Source organism: Sarcophilus harrisii, chromosome 3 (genome assembly GCF_902635505.1).
Source record: "Sarcophilus harrisii chromosome 3, mSarHar1.11, whole genome shotgun sequence".
NCBI classification, from domain to species: Eukaryota; Metazoa; Chordata; class Mammalia; order Dasyuromorphia; family Dasyuridae; genus Sarcophilus; species Sarcophilus harrisii.
The window spans coordinates 588,631,540-588,650,206 of record NC_045428.1 but is presented as its reverse complement, the minus strand read 5'-3'; the positions used below and the strand labels follow the sequence as shown (position 1 = coordinate 588,650,206).

Sequence of the window (18,667 nt, the reverse complement as noted above, 5' to 3'; positions counted from 1 at the left end):
GATCTGACCTTTGTACACTCTTGCAGCACATACTCCCTTCTCTCCAGAAACATTATCATCAATCTGGTTCAGGTCCTTATCACTTCATGCAGGGACTGTTGTTAACAGCTGCTGGCAAACCTCATTTCCTCAAATCTCCCCACTCAGGTCCATCCTATACTCAGCTGTCAAAGCGATTTTCCTAAAACACAGCTCACCCCCTCCTCAATAAACTCCAGTGACCCCCTATCCCTTCCAAAATCAAATGCAAAAAAAAAAAAAAAAATTATCTGCTTGCACTTAAAGTTCTTAAACTCCTTCCCAGTCTTCTTATATCTTGTCATCTTCTCTTCCAAGTAATCAAAACTGGCCCCTTGGTTATTCCACAAACAAAAGACACAAGACTATTTCTCATCTCTAGGCTCCTTCATGCCTAAAATGTCCATCTCTACTCTTGGTTTCTCAGGACTCCTTCAAATCTCAGCTAAAACCTCACCTTCTACAGAAAACCTTGCCCTATATCGTAATTCTGGTGCCTTCCCTCTCTTAATTATCTCCAATTTGCTCTACATAGTTTTGCCCATTGTTTGCTGCTTCTCTCCATTTTAGACTGTGAGCTTCTTCATACCCTTTGTGCGAGCTTTGCCCTTCTTCGTACCCTCAGCACTTGTCATATAATGGGTTCTTAATGTTTATAGACTGACTGACATTTGTGGGCTCTGCAGACGAAGAAATCTGCTTTGATCAATTTTGCATATTTGTCAAATTTTATTTTTTCAATTTTTCTTTGTTCAGCGGGACTGAGGATGTGTGGAAGAGAAAGAAAACAAATGTGTTTTAAATTTAAAAATTATACCGACAGGAAAGAAAGAAAAAGTGAGATAAAAACAAAGATGACCATAATATAGGTATTACTATTCCCCAATATTAATAAAAATAATATGAATAAACAAAGGAAGTGACTACTGTCCGTTACCACCTCTTGTGACTTCCTTTAAAACACTACTTTTTTCTCACTTTCTTTTCCATATCCTATTGTATATCTTGGAATTCCTGCAGTTGTTAAAATCAAATGGAAGGTTGGAATAACTGGACAAGAAGCCGGGGCCAAGCTTGGGCGGGCTTTGACCACCAGACGTCCCGGAGAAGCCACGGAAGCTGACTGAGGAGGGGGTGCTCCGGCAGGGCCTCACTTTACCAGGGAGGATCCCCGGGCAGCAGAGGGGGTGGTGGGAAGGGGACGGGGTGCGGAGGCCGTCGGGTAAGGGAGAGGAGCGGACAAGCTACGGCTCAGTGCAGGGCAGGAAGGCGGGATAAAAATCCGGGGCTCCTCCCCAGGAGATGCTGCCCTCCAGCAATGTCCCCTTCTCCTTCCCTTCCCCCCAGCTTCTTCTCCAGGAAATGTGGGACCACTGGGCAGGGAGGGGGCGGGAGGGCCTTCCAACTCCCCATCCGCGATCCAGAACCGGGAGGATGCCCCACTTAGCAACCGGTGGCGTCACGAGCGCGCCTGGGCCAATGGGAGAGTCTCCCCGCCGGTCCCGCTCCTCCTCTCGTGACGTCACACGCCTGCGCCCGGAGTTCGCGCGCGAGAGCGGGAGCGACGCCGCCATGGACCCCGTGAGCTTGGCGCAGGAGGTGGGGCGCTGGGCGGCTCGAGAGATGGGCTGTCCGGCAGCCCTGCTGCCCCCCGAGCCTGCACTGCGCAGGTGAGAGCCGCCCCTCCCCCCGCGGCAGGGGTGCCCCAACTAGCGTCGCTCCGACCGCCCCTAGCATTTCCCCCTCCCGGCAGCACCGCCCCGCCTTCAGCATCCCAGACCCTCCATCCCCTGCCCCCGAACCCTCGCGCCCCCCGCGAGCCAGACATCCCCCGCGCTGCGGTTCACATAATCCTCCTGCCTCCGCGCCGGCCTCGCCCGGACAATGAGGCGGATGCGGCAGAATAGAAGCTTCCCTAGGACCTGAGGCGCTCGCTTTTTATCCGTATCCGAAGCCTGATTGTGTGGGTGTCAGGTTGCAGCCTGAGGATGACGCCTTGCTGATCGTTAGAAATGAAACAACGTATTTAAATGAAACAACGTATTTAAATGAAACAATGTATTTAAACTGCTTTGTCACCTCTAGAGCTCGTAAATTCAATAAACGGGAAGCACCTTCTCTATTCCTTCTCGGGCCAGGCAAAGGGAAAGGAAAGGCAGCCAAAGAAAATAATACTTGGCTTCGATCAGTTTTGGTGAATTGAATTCTCTTGCCGGTGGGACTGGAGAAAGTACAAGTAATGGATTAGCCCTGGACCATTCTGGAATCGCTCCAGCTTTTCAATGTCCTTAAAATGAAGTTGAATCATATTCCATTTGTGGGCTGACCAGAGCAGAGCAGGATCCATCCCTTCTCTTGTTAAAGACATTATTTCTCCTTCTTGATATAGCCTAAGGTTGAATTTTTATTATTTTGCTGTTAAGTTATTGCTTCTTGACCTTGCAAGACATAAACCCCCCAGCTCTGTTTCCAATAAAGCGCCTTCTAGCCGACTCATCTGGTTAACCATGCAGTTAAGTTTTTGGACCCAAGAGACTAGTTTAATTTTACTTCTAACTTCTAGCCGCGTAGCTGTGTAAGCAGGAACAAGTAATAGGATCACAGGAACAGAGCTGTTAGGGACCTTAGATGCTATCTAATCTAACCCCCCCATATTTTGCAAACCTCTTTGAACTGGGCAGGATGTTTGGATCGTGACTTTGCCATCCATCATGTTGGTTGTCCCTGCTAACTTTGTGTCATCTGCAGCCTGGATAAGCAGGCCATTTATTTATCTAAGGATCCCTGAACCACTCCCCAGGAAACCCCCTTCCAAGTTCATTGAAATGGACTTTTAAAAGTCAACTAGTCAGCCCCTTCATCTTACAGATAAAGAATGAGTAAGATTGAACCATTAGTAATTATTTTTTAGGTCCAGTCATTTTATTATTTTGAAATCCACCAAAATGTGGCATTGTCCAGCCCCAATATATCAAGCATGAGAGGTTTTGTTTAGTGCTTTGCTGAAATCTAGATAAAATATTTCCACAACACTCTCTTGATCATACAACCTAGCAACCTTGTCAGAAAAGTAAACTGTCATTCCCCCTTGTCTATTCTGCATTTTGACATTCCATAAACCCTGCTTCCTTCCCATTCTCACTGATAAGAAGCCTTCTCTTTAATGACATTCTGAAATTTTCAGGCTCTGTTTTTGTCCCTTTTGTGAAAATAGAGTTGTTTTCTCTTTTCCAGCCCAACAGCACCTTTCCTGTCCTCCACCACCAGATCAGTGATCTCAACTCAGCTGTCCCATTTTCCAGTTCTTTCTGAGCCTAGTATCTGTAATCCAGGCTTTCTCACTGGCCTCAGTTTTTTTTTAATTACTAGTCTTATTTGTTCTGCCCTTTCCAGGACAAAGATCATTCTCTTTGGACTTCTTCTCCCCCCCCCCAAAAAAAAAAGCAAAGAAAAAGTAACAAATTAAGACTTTAATAATTCTGTCTCCTCGCCTTTGCCCACATTTATCATTCTGTCCCTTCAAGCAATGGACCTTATTCTTTCTTTGAGCCTCCTTTCTCCAGTGTTTAAAAAAAAAAAAAAAGAAAGAAAACCAAATATTGTCCCCTTTAGCTTTCTTCACCAGATACACTTCCCCAGTAGAATTTCAGACAAAATAACACCAGAGCCTGAATATCAATGAAATCTTTTTTTCCCCAAATTTAAGAGTACCTGTTAGATTTTGGGGTGTAGTAGAGCAGGATCAGGCAGAGGCTAAAACAGCAATCAATTGTCCCCCAAGTTTCCCATAATCCCCTCCCTGACAAAGTCAATTAGACCCAGAATTAGCAGATCCCTTTGTAGCTTCCTCCACTTTTTTGAATAATCGATTTCTCATGAAGGCAAACATTTCCCTGGTAACTATGTCAGGGCTCTGGGCATTCACTATGCATTAAGTGCCTCCTGTGGGTCAGACCCTGTGCCAAGGGCTGGATGCCCTGCCGCAGGTCCACACCCCAGATGCTGTCTACTCCCTCCTCTGGATCCTACCTGTCCTCCCATAAGCAGACTGCATCATACGACACTATTTCCTGCTCAGCCTAAGTGCCGTTTCTCGTCACTTCCTTTTGGGTAATAAGTCATATCAGTTGTTGGTCTATCTTGTCTCACTTTGGGAAGGATCACCAGCCATAGGATCTGGATGACCCTGCGACCTGGGCAAGTCACTTTGCCCTGATTGCCTCAAAAACCTCAAAATCGGCTTTGCCTCCTCAATTTAGGATCTCAACTTGGTCTTGTCCAAGCTCCCTCAGCCCTTGCCATCTGCTCCTCAGTCTCCCCAGATCCTCTGCTCCTCTGATCTCATAAAGTTTTTTTTCCAACCCCTCTTCTTTAGAATGTGTATGGGTCCCATGGCTGATGTCTGGACTTTTCTGATACAGAAAATCCATAGCCAGAGGTGAGACACTCCGTGGGGGAGGGGGGCTTAGGGAGGGTTCCCTCTCTGGGAGAGAAAAGTCTCATGCTAAGCTGGTCCTTCACATTTTTTGCTCCACTCCAGGACGGTGAAGAAGATTCGTGGGAACCTCTTGTGGTATCTTCTTCTCATCTGACCCTCCTTGCCCTGGATTTCCCACCCCTTTGTCCTGGCAACCCTGTGTGGAACAACTGGGGAGGGAAGAAGGCTTTGGATGGAGGGAGGTGGGGGAGAGACAGCCTCTGCATTGGAATAGGGAAGGCTGCTGGGCCCCAGATGGTCCCTGAGATGAACTTCGTTCCCTTCGTTTCCTGGGGTTTGCCAGTTAGGGTGCCTCCCTCTTCAGGCTGGTCTTTCCCTTGGCCAGAGGCTGTGTCTCTTCTTGCCCAGGACCCCTTTCCTTTCCTATGATCCTTTGTCTCCTCCCTTGGCTTGTGTCCCCTGTTCTCTGCCCCCTCCAGCACAGCCCTGTTCAACTACTTAACCCTCTGGTTCCTTGCAGGTACAACCACCAGGAAAGCCCAGAGGTGAGAGGGCAGGGTTCCATGTCTGTTGGGTGCCTAGGCCCTGGGTTGGATGCCACCCCTAGTGGGGAGGAGGGAACCACAGGCCTCTGCCTCTCCCTCTTCTGCAGGGACCAGCTCAGTTCAGCAAGCATTAAGTACCTGCTGTATGCCAGACACTAGTCACAGGGCTAGTCCACAAAATGGGCACACGTGAATGAAGACAACATGTAAAGAGCCATAGAGGCCTGTGGAGGGAGAGGACAGGGGTGGGGAAGAGCATTGCCCTCCATCCCTGGACAAACCAGAGTGGGGGCTCAGCAGGGGGTGGGAAGGTGGGGGAACGGGGCAGTACCTGATCCATCTTGTTCAGTAGGCTGGCCGGAGGCGAGAGCTGGAGGCATCTCTGATGAGAGTACAGGCCGAGATCAGAGAAATGGACCTGAGCCTGGACCTGGCTGAGCGAGAGGCTGTAGCCCAGGGTGAGGGGCACGTGGGGACTAGAGAAGGTTTGGCACTGGGAGCGGGTCTGTCAGCTTCCTAACTGCCTTGTGACCCTGCTTCTCCTGCAGACGTGGCCCTGGAACTCACTCTGAAGCAGATCCGGGACGCCCAGGGCAAGGCTTTGCTCCTCCGGGCACGAGCCGCGGCTGCCCGGCGGCAGCAGCGAGGCCTCCGGGACCGCACCCAGAGGCTGCAAGGCCAGCTCAGCCACCTGCAGGACATGGCAAGGTGTCCTCTCCCCAGCCCCGCCCCCAGCCCAAATTGTGCCCAGTTTCACAGAACAAAAACAAAGTGACAGAAACCTTTCTCCCCCCAGGAAGGCAAAAGTACATGTGGCCTTTCAGCCTCGAACCCCGATGCTCTTGGGCCTGGAGCCAGATGTCCTGGTGAGTGTCCTCAGACTTGGGCTGGGAGGGCAGCCCCGGGGACAAAGGCCTGGGCTCCTTCCTCTTACTCTTGCTCGCTCTCTTTCTAGCAAGAGGTCATGAGGGTCTGTACCCTGCGTACCCAGTTCTTCCAAGCCCTGCTGACCCCTCATTCTGATCCAAGAACTTTGTGAGTTGCTCCTACCTTCCCTCACTCAATCCTTAGAGATGGCCCATGTGTTGCCTCTTCCTCTGAACACCATCTTCCCTTAGGACCACCCAGGATGACTTGTTTGCCACGACCCACAGGCAGTGGTTCAGTGAAATGGAGGTGAGTGGGACCCTTGGGGGGCCTAGAGGGTATTCCTATTCCAAGGGGGGGCTCAGTCTTGCCCCCAGCGCTGCCTCCTGATCATTCCCTCCCCCCCCAGGTCCTGATGGCTTCCCATCCTCCAGAGCAAATCCTGGGGGCACTGGAGCACCTGGCTTCCAGGCAGACCACTGAGCTGCAGCTGCTGACTGATGAGTGGGACGGGGAGGCACGGAGGTAGGAGCCCCTTGTGGTGGGAGGACGAGGGCTGAGGTTTCTTTCCTGGCCCCTGATTCTTCCTTGTCCTCAACAGGCTACAACTGGCAGAAGCATCAGAGGCCTCGGTCCTGCCTTCCCTGACCCACCTCATTCAGGTAATGAGGAGACCCAGCTGGGGGAGGGGCGCCCTGGGTGATGGGTGCTTTGTATCCCCCTCCTTGCAAGGAAGGCTCTTGAGCGATCGGGGCCCTGGAGTTCCTGCCATTTCTCTAACTCAGGGTTTTCTTCTCTCCTCCCCACCGCAGGAGGGCTGGCGGGCTGTGGGGCTGCTGATTTCACAGCGGGGCCCTCTGCTGCGGCAAGGTCAGGCCCTGGCCGCGAGACTCCAGGACCTGATGCAGGAAGTGACGCAGCGGGCACCAGGGCTGAGGTGAGATGGCTAGATGAGCAGCGCCCCGGCGCCGTCTGCCTGGCACTTGTGCCCAGTTTGTGTCCCTGACCATGCGCTCCTTCCCTCCTGCAGCCACGCCTTGACCCTGGGGCTGCAGGCGGCTGCCCTGCGCGCCACCCGCGACTCTCTAAAAGCTCAGTGCCAGACCCTGAAGGAGGAGGCTGAGAGGAGGCAGCAGGAGCTCTGGGAGCTCCAGGCCAAACGGCAGCGCATCCTGAGCTGGCGGCAGCAAGTGGTGAGTGAGCATCTCCCAGTGGGGGGCCGCGGGGGATGGGGGGGCCGACTCCATCCTGAGTCTGCGTGTGTCCCCAGGAGCAGACCCAGGAGCGCATCCGGGTGCTGATCAAGGGGAATTCTGTCAGCAAGAGTCACCTTCAGAAGAGCCCAGGAGAGGTGAGAGCAGGGTCCGGCTAGGGGCTCCCCTGCACTGGGGGTCCTGAGAATCTGCAGTTACCTTTCTGACACTTCATCTTTTACATCTAGATCCAGGCTCTGGCCCAGAGAAAAGTGGTTCCGGCTGCAGAAGCTGTGAGACTGCAGGCCCAGAGTCTGCTGAGCAGACAAGAGGAAGAAACCCAATGGCTCCTGGGCCTAGAGCTCAACCCCCTTCTTCGGCACCATCCTGGGGGGTGAGAATCCATCTCCAGTGTCTTCCTCTCCTTCCCTCCCAATTGCTTATATCTGCGTCCAGAGACTCCTCCTGTCCCCCCAACTGCTCTGACCCACCTCTCCCTCATCCAGGGCCCAGCCCCTTCCAGCCGTCTTCCCATCTGTCTACTCTCTGCATCCGGCATGTCCTGGATCCCAGATCCTCATCCATCTGAGTCAGGACCTGGGGCTGCCCCCAGGCAAGGTGAGCCCAGCCCTCCCCCCACGCTCATGCCCGACTGCCCCTGCCTGCTCCCAGCCTCACTGAGCCCTCTATTCCCCAGGCCCCAGAATTCCTCTTGCATCAGGCAGCCTCCCTGCGTCAAGATTGGCTGTTTCTCCAGGACCAGCTGAGTTACAGAGTTGGCATGCTGAGGCGCCTACAGAAGAATCTGCCCCCAGGACCGTCTACCCAGGGTGAGAGGCGCGGGCGCCAGGAGAGCTGGCAGCCACTGAGCATCATAGGGAGCCTGCTGTGTGTCTGGCACTGGCCAGGGGAAGTCTTCTATCCCGGTCAGAGGCCCTCCTGCTTCAGCTCTCCAGGGCCCGGATCTGGCCGGGCCCTTCTGCTCAGGAGCCTTTGGCTCATGCAGCAAACATTTGTAAACCCCCTTATGCACAAGGCATGAAGGCTACATGGGGCATAGATCCTGCCTTCAAAAAGCTCCAGATTATGAGGCTACAAGGGCAGAGGCGAGGCAGGTGGAGGGCACGAGAAATGGGCAGGGGCAGCGAGATGGCGGAGGAAGCCTCCTGGAGACAGTGCTGGAAACTATTGGAGAGTCCAGCCTAGGCAGAAGGAATGGGGGGAGCTGTGCCAGGGACGAGCTGCTCTGCTTCTTGCTGTGTGAAATGCAGGGGAGTGACACTGGGAGAGTGCAATAGGAACTCCTGAGTTTCCCTGCTCCGGCGCACAGACGTATCACAGGTGGTAGATTGTCCAGAGACCTGGCTGAAGTCAGGTTTATGTGGCCTGAGAACATGCCGGGTGTCAGGAGGACTTGTGGAGGGGCAATCAGTCATTTTGCTCATCACCTAGACTGCATGTCCGTGTCTAGATGGTGGAGTCTGTGACTGGCGTTCACGGCTCCCTCAGGCCTGTTTCGGGCACTACTTTTTCTTTCTTTTGCTACCCTCTCTGGCATCTGCTTAGTGAGTAAAAAAGTTTTGTTTCCCCTTAAAGCCCCTTTGATTAGATTGGCAAGAAAGCTCACAAAAAATTTGTCTTATAATTTTCAGTTCCAATTTTTCTTATAATTTTCAGTTCCAAATTCTCTTCCTCCCTTCATTCCCTCCCCCACCCATTAAGAAGGCAAGTAAGAGCTGTCATACATATGAAAGCATGTAAAACATTCTACATTAGCCAGGAAAGAAAGGGCAAAAATGTTTCAATTTGCAAACTTCAAACTGCACAGTCAGCATTTCTCATCTTGCTTCCTTTGGAATTGTGGATCATTGTAGCCATCACGGCAACTAAGTCTTTCGCTGCTGATTATCGTTACTGTGTTACTGCTGTTAACATGAAAGTGTTTTTCTGGTTCTGCTCCCTTCACTCAGCCTCAGTTCATGTAAGTTTTTTCAGCTTTTCCTGGAAGTATCCTGCTCATCATTTCTTACAGCACAATAGTATTCCATCACAACCACATACTGCAGATTGTTCAGCCATTCTCCAATTGAGCATCCACTCAGCTTCCAATTTTTTGCCAAAAAAAGTCACAAAAAGAATTGCTACAAATAAGTCCTTGTCTCTTTTCCTTGATCTCTGTGTTGTTTCTGCGTCATAGGGTATGCAGAGTTTGAGAGTTCTTTGGTCATAGCTCCAAATTGTTTTCCAGAATGATTGGATCAGTTCACAACATAATGCATGAGTGTCCTGGTGTTCCACATCCTCTCCAGCATGTCATTTTTCTTTTCTATCATGCTAGTCAATCTAGTAGGTGTGAAATGGTATCTACACTTGTTTCCATTTGTATTTCTTTAATCAGTGGTGATTTGAAACATTTTTCATATGACTATAGCTAGCTTTGATTTCTTCTGAAAGCTACCTATTCGTATCCTTTGATATTTATTAAATAGAGAGTGTTAAAAAAAAAAAAAAGTTCCATATTTTTTGAGAAAAGAGAATTTAATCAGAGAAACTTGCTATAATACTGTTTCCTAATTTTTTGCTGCATTGGTGGGAGGTTTTGTGTTTATGTGTGAAATTTTTTGAATTTAACATAATCAAAATGAGCCATTTTACTTATCTTTGTCCTCTCATTCTCTTGCTTAGTACCTTGTTTCAAGTTCTGGCCCATAACATCTCCTTATAGGATTAAATCAATCATATTGAACTATGCTAAATTGGACAACTATTGTCTGTATCAATTCCATTGACTTAGTACCTTGTAAGAATCCTTTGTTTCAAGATCAGAGTTCTAGCCTCACAAATTCCTCCCTTATCTATAAATCTGACAGATTCCCTAATTTGCTTATGTCTCCTTTTATGTCTAAATTATGTACTCATTTTGAACTTAATATATCTAGAATGTCAGATATTGGTCTCTGGCTAGTTTCTGACAGTCATTTCCAGTTTTTCTAACAATTTTTGTCAAATAGTAAGTTCTTGCTCCAATAACCTAGATCTTTGATTTTTCAAATGCTAGATTACATTGAACATTTACTTAGGTACTACTATTTTTTTTTTTATGTTGGTTCAGCATGAGTGATTAATATTTTTCTAATTGTGTGTTTCCAGCAGGTAGATCCCAAATATTTTATATTGTTTTCAATTATTTTAAGTGGAATTTCTCTCTTTCTGCTGAATCTTATGGTAATATATAAAAATGTTGGTGATTTGTGTGGATTCATTTTATATCCTGTACCTTTGCTAAAGTTATAAATTTTTCAACCCTTCTTTAGATTCTCCAGAGTTCTTTCAGTATATCCTCACATTATCTACAAAAAGTGACAGTTTTGTTTATTCATTGCTATTATTCAACTTTTTTTCCCTATCTTATTTCTATAGTGCACATTTCTAGTACATTATTGAATAATAATGACCATGAACATCCTGATTGCACTCCTGATATTATTGGAAAGGCTGCTAGTTTATCCCCATTTCAGATATTTTCTCTTCATTTTAGATAGGTGAGATACCTATTTCCAGAAAAGGTCATTTTTTCATTCCTATGCTTTCTAATGTTTCTAATAGGAATAAGTATTGTATTAAAATGTCTATAATCATATGATTTTGTTATTGATATAGTCAATTATGCTGATGATTTTCCTAATATTGAACCAGCCCTACATTCCTGTTATAAATCCCATCTGGTCATAGTGCATGACCTCTGTGACATATTATAGTACTATAATCTCCTTGCTAGTATTTAATGTAAAATTTTTGCATCAGTATTCATTAGGTAGGGTCTATTCTTTTTCTCTTTTTGCTGTCCCAAGTTTAAGTATCAAATCTTATTTGTATCATGGAATTTAGTAGGACTCCTTTAACTATTTTTTTTCCAAATACTTTATCTAGCATTGGAATTAATTGTTCTTTAAATGTTTGGTAGCATTTGTTTGTATATTCTATGATCCTGAGGTTTTTTCCTTGGGACACTAATTTGTATTTGTTCACTTTCTTCTTTTCTAAGATAGGATTATTTAGATATTCTATTTCCTCTTCTATTAATTGCTCTTCTGAGCAATTTATATTTTTGTAAATATTGATGTATTTAGATTGTCATTTTTATTGGACAAACTAGCTCCAAATAATTAATTTCACTGTCATTGGTTGTACATTTACCCTCTTTACTTTTGAGACTGGTCATTTGGTTTTTTCTTTTTTTTTTTAATCAAATGAGCCAATGGTTTATTTTATTGGTTTTTTCCCCCCTATAAAACCAACTCCTAACTTTATTCAGTTTTTTTTTTAAACTGTTTAAGATTCCTCATTTGATGTTTAACTGGGGATTTTTAATTTGTTCTTTTTCTAGTTTTTTAGTTGCACTCTCGATTCGTTTCTGCTTTTTCTTTTATTGATGTAAAATTTTTGTCTTAAGTACTGCTTTGGCTACATCCCACAAACTTTAGTATGTCTCATTGTCATCTGTAATGAAATTATTGGCTCCATGATTTCTTTGACTCATTCTTTAGGATTAAAATATTTAGTTTTCAATTAATTCTAAGTCTTTGCTGCCAAGGCCCTTGTCATTTTTATTGCATTATGGTCCAAAAAAGATGCATTTAATTTTTCTGCATTTATGGGGTTATAGGGTTGTGCCCTAATACATAGTCAATTTTTGTGAAGGTGCTATGTACAGTTGAGAAAAAGATATACTCCTTTCTTTTTCCATTCACTACTCTCCAGAGGGCTATGATATCAAACTTTTAAAAAATTCTCATCTCGATTTCTTTTTTATAGATTTATCTACGTCTGAGAGCACTAAATAGAAGTCTATCATTAGTATAGATTTTACTGTCTAATTTCTCCTATAATTCATTTAACATTTCCTTTTGGAATTTGGATACTATGCCATTTATACATACATATTCAGCTAACTTAGTGGTTTTTCACAAAATGTGGTTTCCTTGATTATTTCTTTTAATTAGTTGTTTTTGCTTTTGTTTTGCTTGAGACCATGATTGCTACTTCTGTTCTTTTTACTTTAGTTGAAGTATGGTAAGTTCTGCTCTAGCCTCTTAATTTTTCAAGTTTATCTCTTATAAGAACAATTAATTTTCTTGCATTTTAGTTTCTAATCCATTCTATCCTTTTTATGAGTTCACATTCACACTTAAGATCGCTAATTGTGTATTTCCCTCCATCCTATTCTATTTATCCTTTTTTTTTATTTACCCCATCTCCAAAGAACTCTGTTTAGTTTTCAATCACTGCCTCCATTAATGTGTCCTCCCTTTTACCAGTACCACTATCCTTTTAATTCCTTCCCTTCCTATTTTACTGTTGGGTAAAATTCCTCTACCCAACTGTGTAATAAGATGGAGGGAAATTTAGGGATAGATTGATTATTCTTAGTTGTAGTCCTAACTCCTTTGTCTTCCAGAACAGCTTTCTTACAATGAAACTTAATTTATCAGGATCAATCTGCCTTTAGTTCTCCATGTCTTAACAAAACGGGCACTTTCCCCTTCCTCAAGAGGTAAGACTTGGAGATCCTTGTCTTTGCCCTTCACTCCACTTCTAGGAGAGAGCTGGACCAACCCAGGAGTTCCAAACTCTTCAGTGACTGAAAAACACATCTTTATCTTTCAGCCTGTTTATGGATGTTCAGAACTCCCTCTCAAGTTCTTTTTTCCACTCTTTATCCCCTTATCATTCTTTGTGTCTTGTTTCCTTCTGTCACCTCTTTTGTTTCCCCAATTTGTTTGACTTATAACTTACCCTCTGACCCTTAGTCTTGCCATCATTTCCTTTCTCCTCCCTGGGGAGTCTTCAGGTCCTTTTTCCTTGATCCTTTTTCTCCAAGTTTTTCCATAGTTTTCCTCTCAAAATTCAAATTCTGGGATTCAAGAGTCCAAATCCTTCCCAACCAACCTTTTTTTCCAAGAAGTTTTTAATTAAAAACCTCAAAAAATTGTATCTTAACACATACATAAACAGAGTTTCCAAAATTGTGGCCCTCTATTCCAGGCTACTACCTCCTGCTTATCTGTGTTTCCATATGAACTTCCTTCTGTCCTTTTCTCTCCCTTGTATAAATGTTTCAGTGGCCCCCTTTGAAGAAAATCAGTATTGCTCACCTTTCTTCTCTCTCCCAATCCCACACAGTTTAAAAAACAAAAACAAACAAACAAAAAAAACCTTGTAGTCGAGCCGAGTGGATCCACACTATGTGGTTCCTTCCAAAAATGTGTCTTTCTGCACTCTGAAACTCTTCCCTTCCCCGCCAGAAGGTGGGTTAGCCTTCCACAGACAAGTTAGCCAGTCGTTGCTTTGACAGACATGCTGTAAATCATTCTCTGGCTCTGATCAGTTCGTGCTGCCCAGGAATCCTCATGCCCTTTGCTTCTGTCACTTCTCATAGCTCAGTAAAATCTCATGTGGACATGCCACAGTTTGTCCAGCTGTTCTCCTGGGTCTCGTCTTTTTTTTCCTGTTTCCTCCCCTTTGGGGTCAGGACGTTTGTTTTGCTTACTGAATTTCCCTTCCCCATACCAAGCTCCCTTTTATCCCATCCCCCTGACCTCTTCCCCACTTGTTCCCCTGCTGAGTCTGGAGCATTTCTACCCCAAACTATGCCTTTTCAACCCTCCTTTGTCTAGCTCTAGTAGAAGTGAGTTTCATATCCCACTGTTCCCTCACCTCTTCCACCATGTTTGCAAATTTCTCTTTATCCATCCCAATCATGAGAAACAATAGCCCTCATTTTTTTCTCCCCATCTCAACTGGTGTCTTCCTTCATTTTCTCCTCTTCAGAATGGGAGTGGTTCATCCCTCTGCCCTTTCTTTTTATTTACGTTCTTTGTTGAAATTAAATCCTGAAGGAACATTTGTTTTCCCCTCTAAAATGTTAACACTGTATTTTGTAGGATGGGAATTTTTAGTGTCATGGTACAACCAGATTTTAGCAAGACATTTGATAGTCTTTTAAGAAATCCTAGGATATGATGTGGAGAGATGTTGAACAGACAACATTACAGTTAAGTGGATTTTAATTCACATATCAGATATCCATTTTTTCCATCATTTAATCGGATATGTCCGGTATGTTGATCTTCCTCTGGACCCATTCTGTTCAACATTTTTATCAATAACTTGGATGAAGTTCCGCCTTTGGATGGTCCACCATTTGATGCAACACTCTGATTTTAACTAGATGCTCCTTATTTCATTTAAAAATTGGGACAAATCTGTTCAATGACACATGCTCACATCTGGCAGGTATAGTCCTTCCTTACCTGCTCTCAGCAGCTTGAGAAGCACATGAATTCTCTGCAGCCCTTGTAGAAAAGTACTTTGAGAAGAGGAAGAGTGCTTTCTACCACAACCTGTCCCAATTGTGGGCTTTTATACATATCAATATTTTTAAAATTATAACTTACTGTATCATAAAAAAAAGTCTACAAGAAAGCAAAGATGGACAGGCATGAATATGTAATCTGTTCTATTATTATGCTTTCTTGAATTGGAAATTTGTTACATATTTTGAATTCTCCCTGATGTTCTCCTGGGCACATGACAGTGTTTTGATTTTTTTTTTTTCCTTTTTCTGTTTTGTGTTTTTACATAAATTAAAAAATGAAAAATAACATACATCACTGTTTTTAAAAGTACATGCAGAATGGTATATACCTTTTATGAAGAAAAATTAATTTACAACCTGAGAATGTTACAGTGAGAAAACTAGTTTTCCTTCCCAAAGTTTAGAATATTTGGTGGTTCTGGAGGATAGAGTGGTTAAGGTTTGGTTTTTTTTTTTTCTGATTTATACAAAGTTCATTTTTTATCCTGATTAATGATGGTTCTTTTTTTGTTTTTGGTTTTTGCTGAGGCAATTGGGGTTAAGTGATTTGCCCAAGGTCACACAGCTAGGAAGTGTTAAGTGTCTGAGGCCAGATTTGAACTCGGGTCCTCCTGACTTCAGGACTGGTGCTCTCTCCACTGCACCAACAGAAACAGTTGTAACATTTTCACAAAGTAAAAACATCAGTAGATCTGGGGGAACGAAAGAATGTTAGCATAATATCAGACAGCTCTCTGGAGTCCTTAAATACATTTCTTTTCACAGATTTCTCAGTACTCTTGTGTTTCTATGTTAAGAGTTCCTGCTCAGTTCTGATCCCTACCATGAGAATGCTGCAAAGTCTTCTGTTCCATCAAAGATATTTTTCCTCTGTAGGATTATTTTCAGCTTTGCTGAGTAAATTACTTAATTGTAAACCTCTTTTGACATTTCAAATATTGTATTCCCAGATCTCCTGTTTTTAAAAACTGCCCCACTTGGGTGCTCCTGATTGTAATTTCTTGGTTTGCTTGATAGGCTTCTTTTCAGATGCTGCCAGTTGCTTTTCTTAAGTATGGAACATTCCTTTTGAGGATTTCTTTCTAGAGACAATTGGATTTTTTTATATTTTCACCTCTCCCTCTGGTTCTCATAGATTTTTCTTTTTTTTTTTTTTTTATTACATCATGGTTTTCAGAGTACAAATGAATTTTTTTTGAGGACTCTCCTAGATCTATTGTATGATATCTGATATCTACATTTTGTTTTTTAATCTTTTGAATCATGAATTTCTCTGGCTCCTCTAGTTTTCTAGTTTTTCCACTTCTAATTTTTTTTTTTTTGTTAATTTCTTTAAGAGCTTTTTAAAATCTTTTTACTTTCTGGTTACTCAACTAGTTCTTGTAGACAAATCCATTGATTTTATTTGAATCTCCACCTGCAGCTGTTAACAGTTAACTCTTCTGGCTGGATGTCTAGATTGGTAATAATCTGTGATACTAGTTGGATGTTCTTTCTCATCATTTAAGCTCTCAAATTGGGGCTCTCTGGAGATTAGGATGCTCACCGTCCCAACTTCGCACTAGGGTGTTTAGCCCTACCTCTCTTACCTTCCTTCACCTGGGTTCCCACCCTAACTTCCTCCTTCCAAGGTTTGCATTTTTCTGGAAAGTCAGAATAGGGTTCTAGGAACCCTGGAATGAACCACACTCACCCTAGTCCCTTCCTATTTGGGGCTTTTTGAAGGAGCTTTTCATTCTTGCTGCCATACAGGCTTACCCTTGACCATAACTTCTTCCCGTTTGTTAGAAGGCTGTATAGTCTTGCTTGCTTTGCTTTTCCTGTGGTTGGATGGCCTTTTGTTCAGTTCAGAAATCGCTAATTATAGTTTTCAGTCGATTTCGTAGCATCTTTTCACAGATTTCTCAGTACTCTTGTGTTTCTATGTTAAGAGTTCCTGCTCAATATGGTATAAATTTCAGGGTTTGGCTGAAGTAGGTGTCTGGATACTAGGAGGCCTTTGTCTAGACAGCCATGTTGGGCAGAAATCCCCTCCATCTCACTCCCCAGCACCTTTATGATCTCTGTACTCCCTCTATCTCTTGGCAGCAGAAATGCAGGTTTGGATAGTGTCAAGGCAGATGCACAAGGACCCAGCAATGGGGGGATGTCCAAGGCAAAGGAAAGGAAACTGTGAGAAAACATGGAGTTTCATGGGCCCTGGACAGTGCCCTCCCCCCACGGGCAGCATTGGATGCCCAGACCTCCATAGACCTAGAGGAAGTGAACTCAAAATATCTGAAATGCTGTGGCCCAGAAAAAGCATTGGACATCTTGGCTCCTTGGAAGGTTTAAGCTGACAATTATGGCCAAAGCAGATTTTCTTGTCCTCTCTCGTGCATGTGTATTTATTAGTTCAGGCCAACCATGCCCCTGGAGAGAAACTGTCCCTCCTTATCTTGGTCCCTGCTTCTCTGTAAAACCTGCAGTGGTTTCCCTAGATGAAAGTGATCTGCCTCTTTGCACTTTCCTAAAACGAGTCCTCTATTTTCTAACCCTTTCACATTCCTTTATTATCCTACTAGTTTCTGTGCAAGACCTTTCCCCCTTTGAGACTGAAAAATCCTTGAGGACAGGGATTGGATTGTGCATCACCAAATGGATGGTCTTGCACAGCGGAGGTGTTTAATGGATGCTCACTGAGTCACATTGAATGGCCTCCCCCCCCAGAACTGCTCCAGATCCAGGAGTCTGAGGAGAAGAAACAGCAAGAGCACCTGGGCCCCATCCTGCACCGCCTCGAGGAGCTGATGGAGCGCGGGCTGGAGCGCATCCCCCAGCTTCTGAAAGCCGTGGGGGACTGGTGAGATGGGACCTTGGGTGGGAGCTGATGGGGGCCGAGGAAAGGGTCTGTCGGGAGAACAGAGAAGGGGAGGCTGAGGAGAAAGGCTGGTGGGAGAAGAGTGGAGATGGGGGGATGGCTCCAGGAGCTCTAGGGACTTAGCCTTCCCTGCTGCCTTTCTCCCCGCCTTGCCCTCAGGTGGGACCAACCAGGGCAGGATGCACTCCCTGGAGAGCTCCAGGACCAGGATGGCCTCTCACTACAGCAGTGGAAGCTTCGCTGGGCCCGGGCACAGGGACGGAGAGCCTGAACAATGAGGTTTGGAGGTGGAAGCAAAGAGCCACACATAGACATTGGACGTTTATAGATTTGGATCGATCCTTTCACTGTTAAAATAACAAACTCCTGTCAGTAAAGTGCTTAAAGATTTCAGGATCAGGGCTTCTCTCTGTGCCTTTAACCTCTGACCCTTCAGCTTCTCCAGTCTTTCACTTCCCAACTCCTGTCCCTGTGGCCCTTGACTTACCAAGCCTGTTCTTGAAGCCCCCAATCCCCTCAGCTAAAACTCGAGGCAGCAAACCGGGGTTTTGCCAGGGGAAATGTTGCCCATTTGGGGATTATTTTCCTAACGATGGGAAATCAAGGCTTAAGGTAGAAACCCTTCTAAGAGGAGGTGGAAAGGGGTGCCGCAGCTCTGTAGCAGGTGGGCCAGGTAATGGGTATAGAGGAGAGGGTGAAAGAAGCTTGTAGAGGTTCTGTGGTTGGAGGCTGAGCCCAACCTGGCCCAAAGTCCATCCCTGGGCCCAGAAGGAAATCAGGCGCACAACCCAAGAGTTGGTCTCCACACTGGCACCCTCATAGTACCATCACACATGGGGAGAAGGCACCCTGGGGATTAGCAGGGGACTGGCCAGGGATGTGGGGTGCCTCCTCCCTAGAGCATACAGTGGCATCTTTACTCCTGGTGGAGGGCCATGTCTTCCTGGGGACCCTGCTGCTCTCACAAAACTTTAACCTTCCTAGCTGCTCTTTCTGAGTCTCAAAGGCCTGAGCAGGACAACTTCCTTCAATGTGTAGGACAGGTTAAGTGGGTCGTGGGAGAGAGCTTCAGGAATCCTACCGAGGTCAAAGTCTCCCAGAAAGAGGGAAATGCTTCCCCAGGCTAGGAGGGGCTCACCACTTTCTCCCCAGGGTCTTCCCTAGGAGAGTAGCAGCAGGAAGTGGAGACAAGGCAGGGGAAGGAACCCGACCCAGCGCACCTGTGGGAGAGCCATGCCCTAAATGCTGCCTCTATCAGCCCCAGCCCTTTTCGGTCTATCAAAGCTTTGTACTAACAAGCACAGATCCAAACTGGGGGTGGTGTGGATGAGCTTGGGGGGCTGGTGGAACCTGGAAGCAGGAAATGGC

At 45.4% G+C, this 18,667-nt stretch overlaps 1 protein-coding gene across 1 annotated transcript; it reads left to right on the top strand.

Moving 5' to 3' along the window:
• The first annotated feature begins 1,086 nt into the window (after nt 1-1,086).
• On the top strand, nt 1,087-17,696 carry HAUS5 (HAUS augmin like complex subunit 5). The gene is made up of 19 exons (XM_031963770.1): nt 1,087-1,688; nt 4,394-4,456; nt 4,559-4,591; nt 4,977-5,001; nt 5,354-5,459; nt 5,550-5,709; nt 5,798-5,867; nt 5,957-6,036; nt 6,120-6,177; nt 6,278-6,393; nt 6,470-6,530; nt 6,681-6,805; nt 6,899-7,061; nt 7,139-7,219; nt 7,310-7,455; nt 7,568-7,679; nt 7,759-7,891; nt 17,149-17,281; nt 17,459-17,696. Exons 1-19 carry the CDS (start codon nt 1,321-1,323, stop codon nt 17,568-17,570), a joined length of 2,145 nt encoding a protein of 714 aa, XP_031819630.1. The 5' UTR covers nt 1,087-1,320; the 3' UTR covers nt 17,571-17,696.
• Nucleotides 17,697-18,667: the final 971 nt, after the last annotated feature.

Coding starts and splice junctions, on each gene's coding strand:
- HAUS5 (XM_031963770.1), top strand. CDS start 1,321: ATGCTGCCCTCCAGCAATGTCCCCTTCTCCTTCCCTTCCCCCCAGCTT. Junction 4,457..4,558: donor CAGAAAATCCATAGCCAGAG/GTGAGACACTCC, acceptor GCTCCACTCCAG/GACGGTGAAGAAGATTCGTG. Junction 5,710..5,797: donor CACCTGCAGGACATGGCAAG/GTGTCCTCTCCC, acceptor TTCTCCCCCCAG/GAAGGCAAAAGTACATGTGG.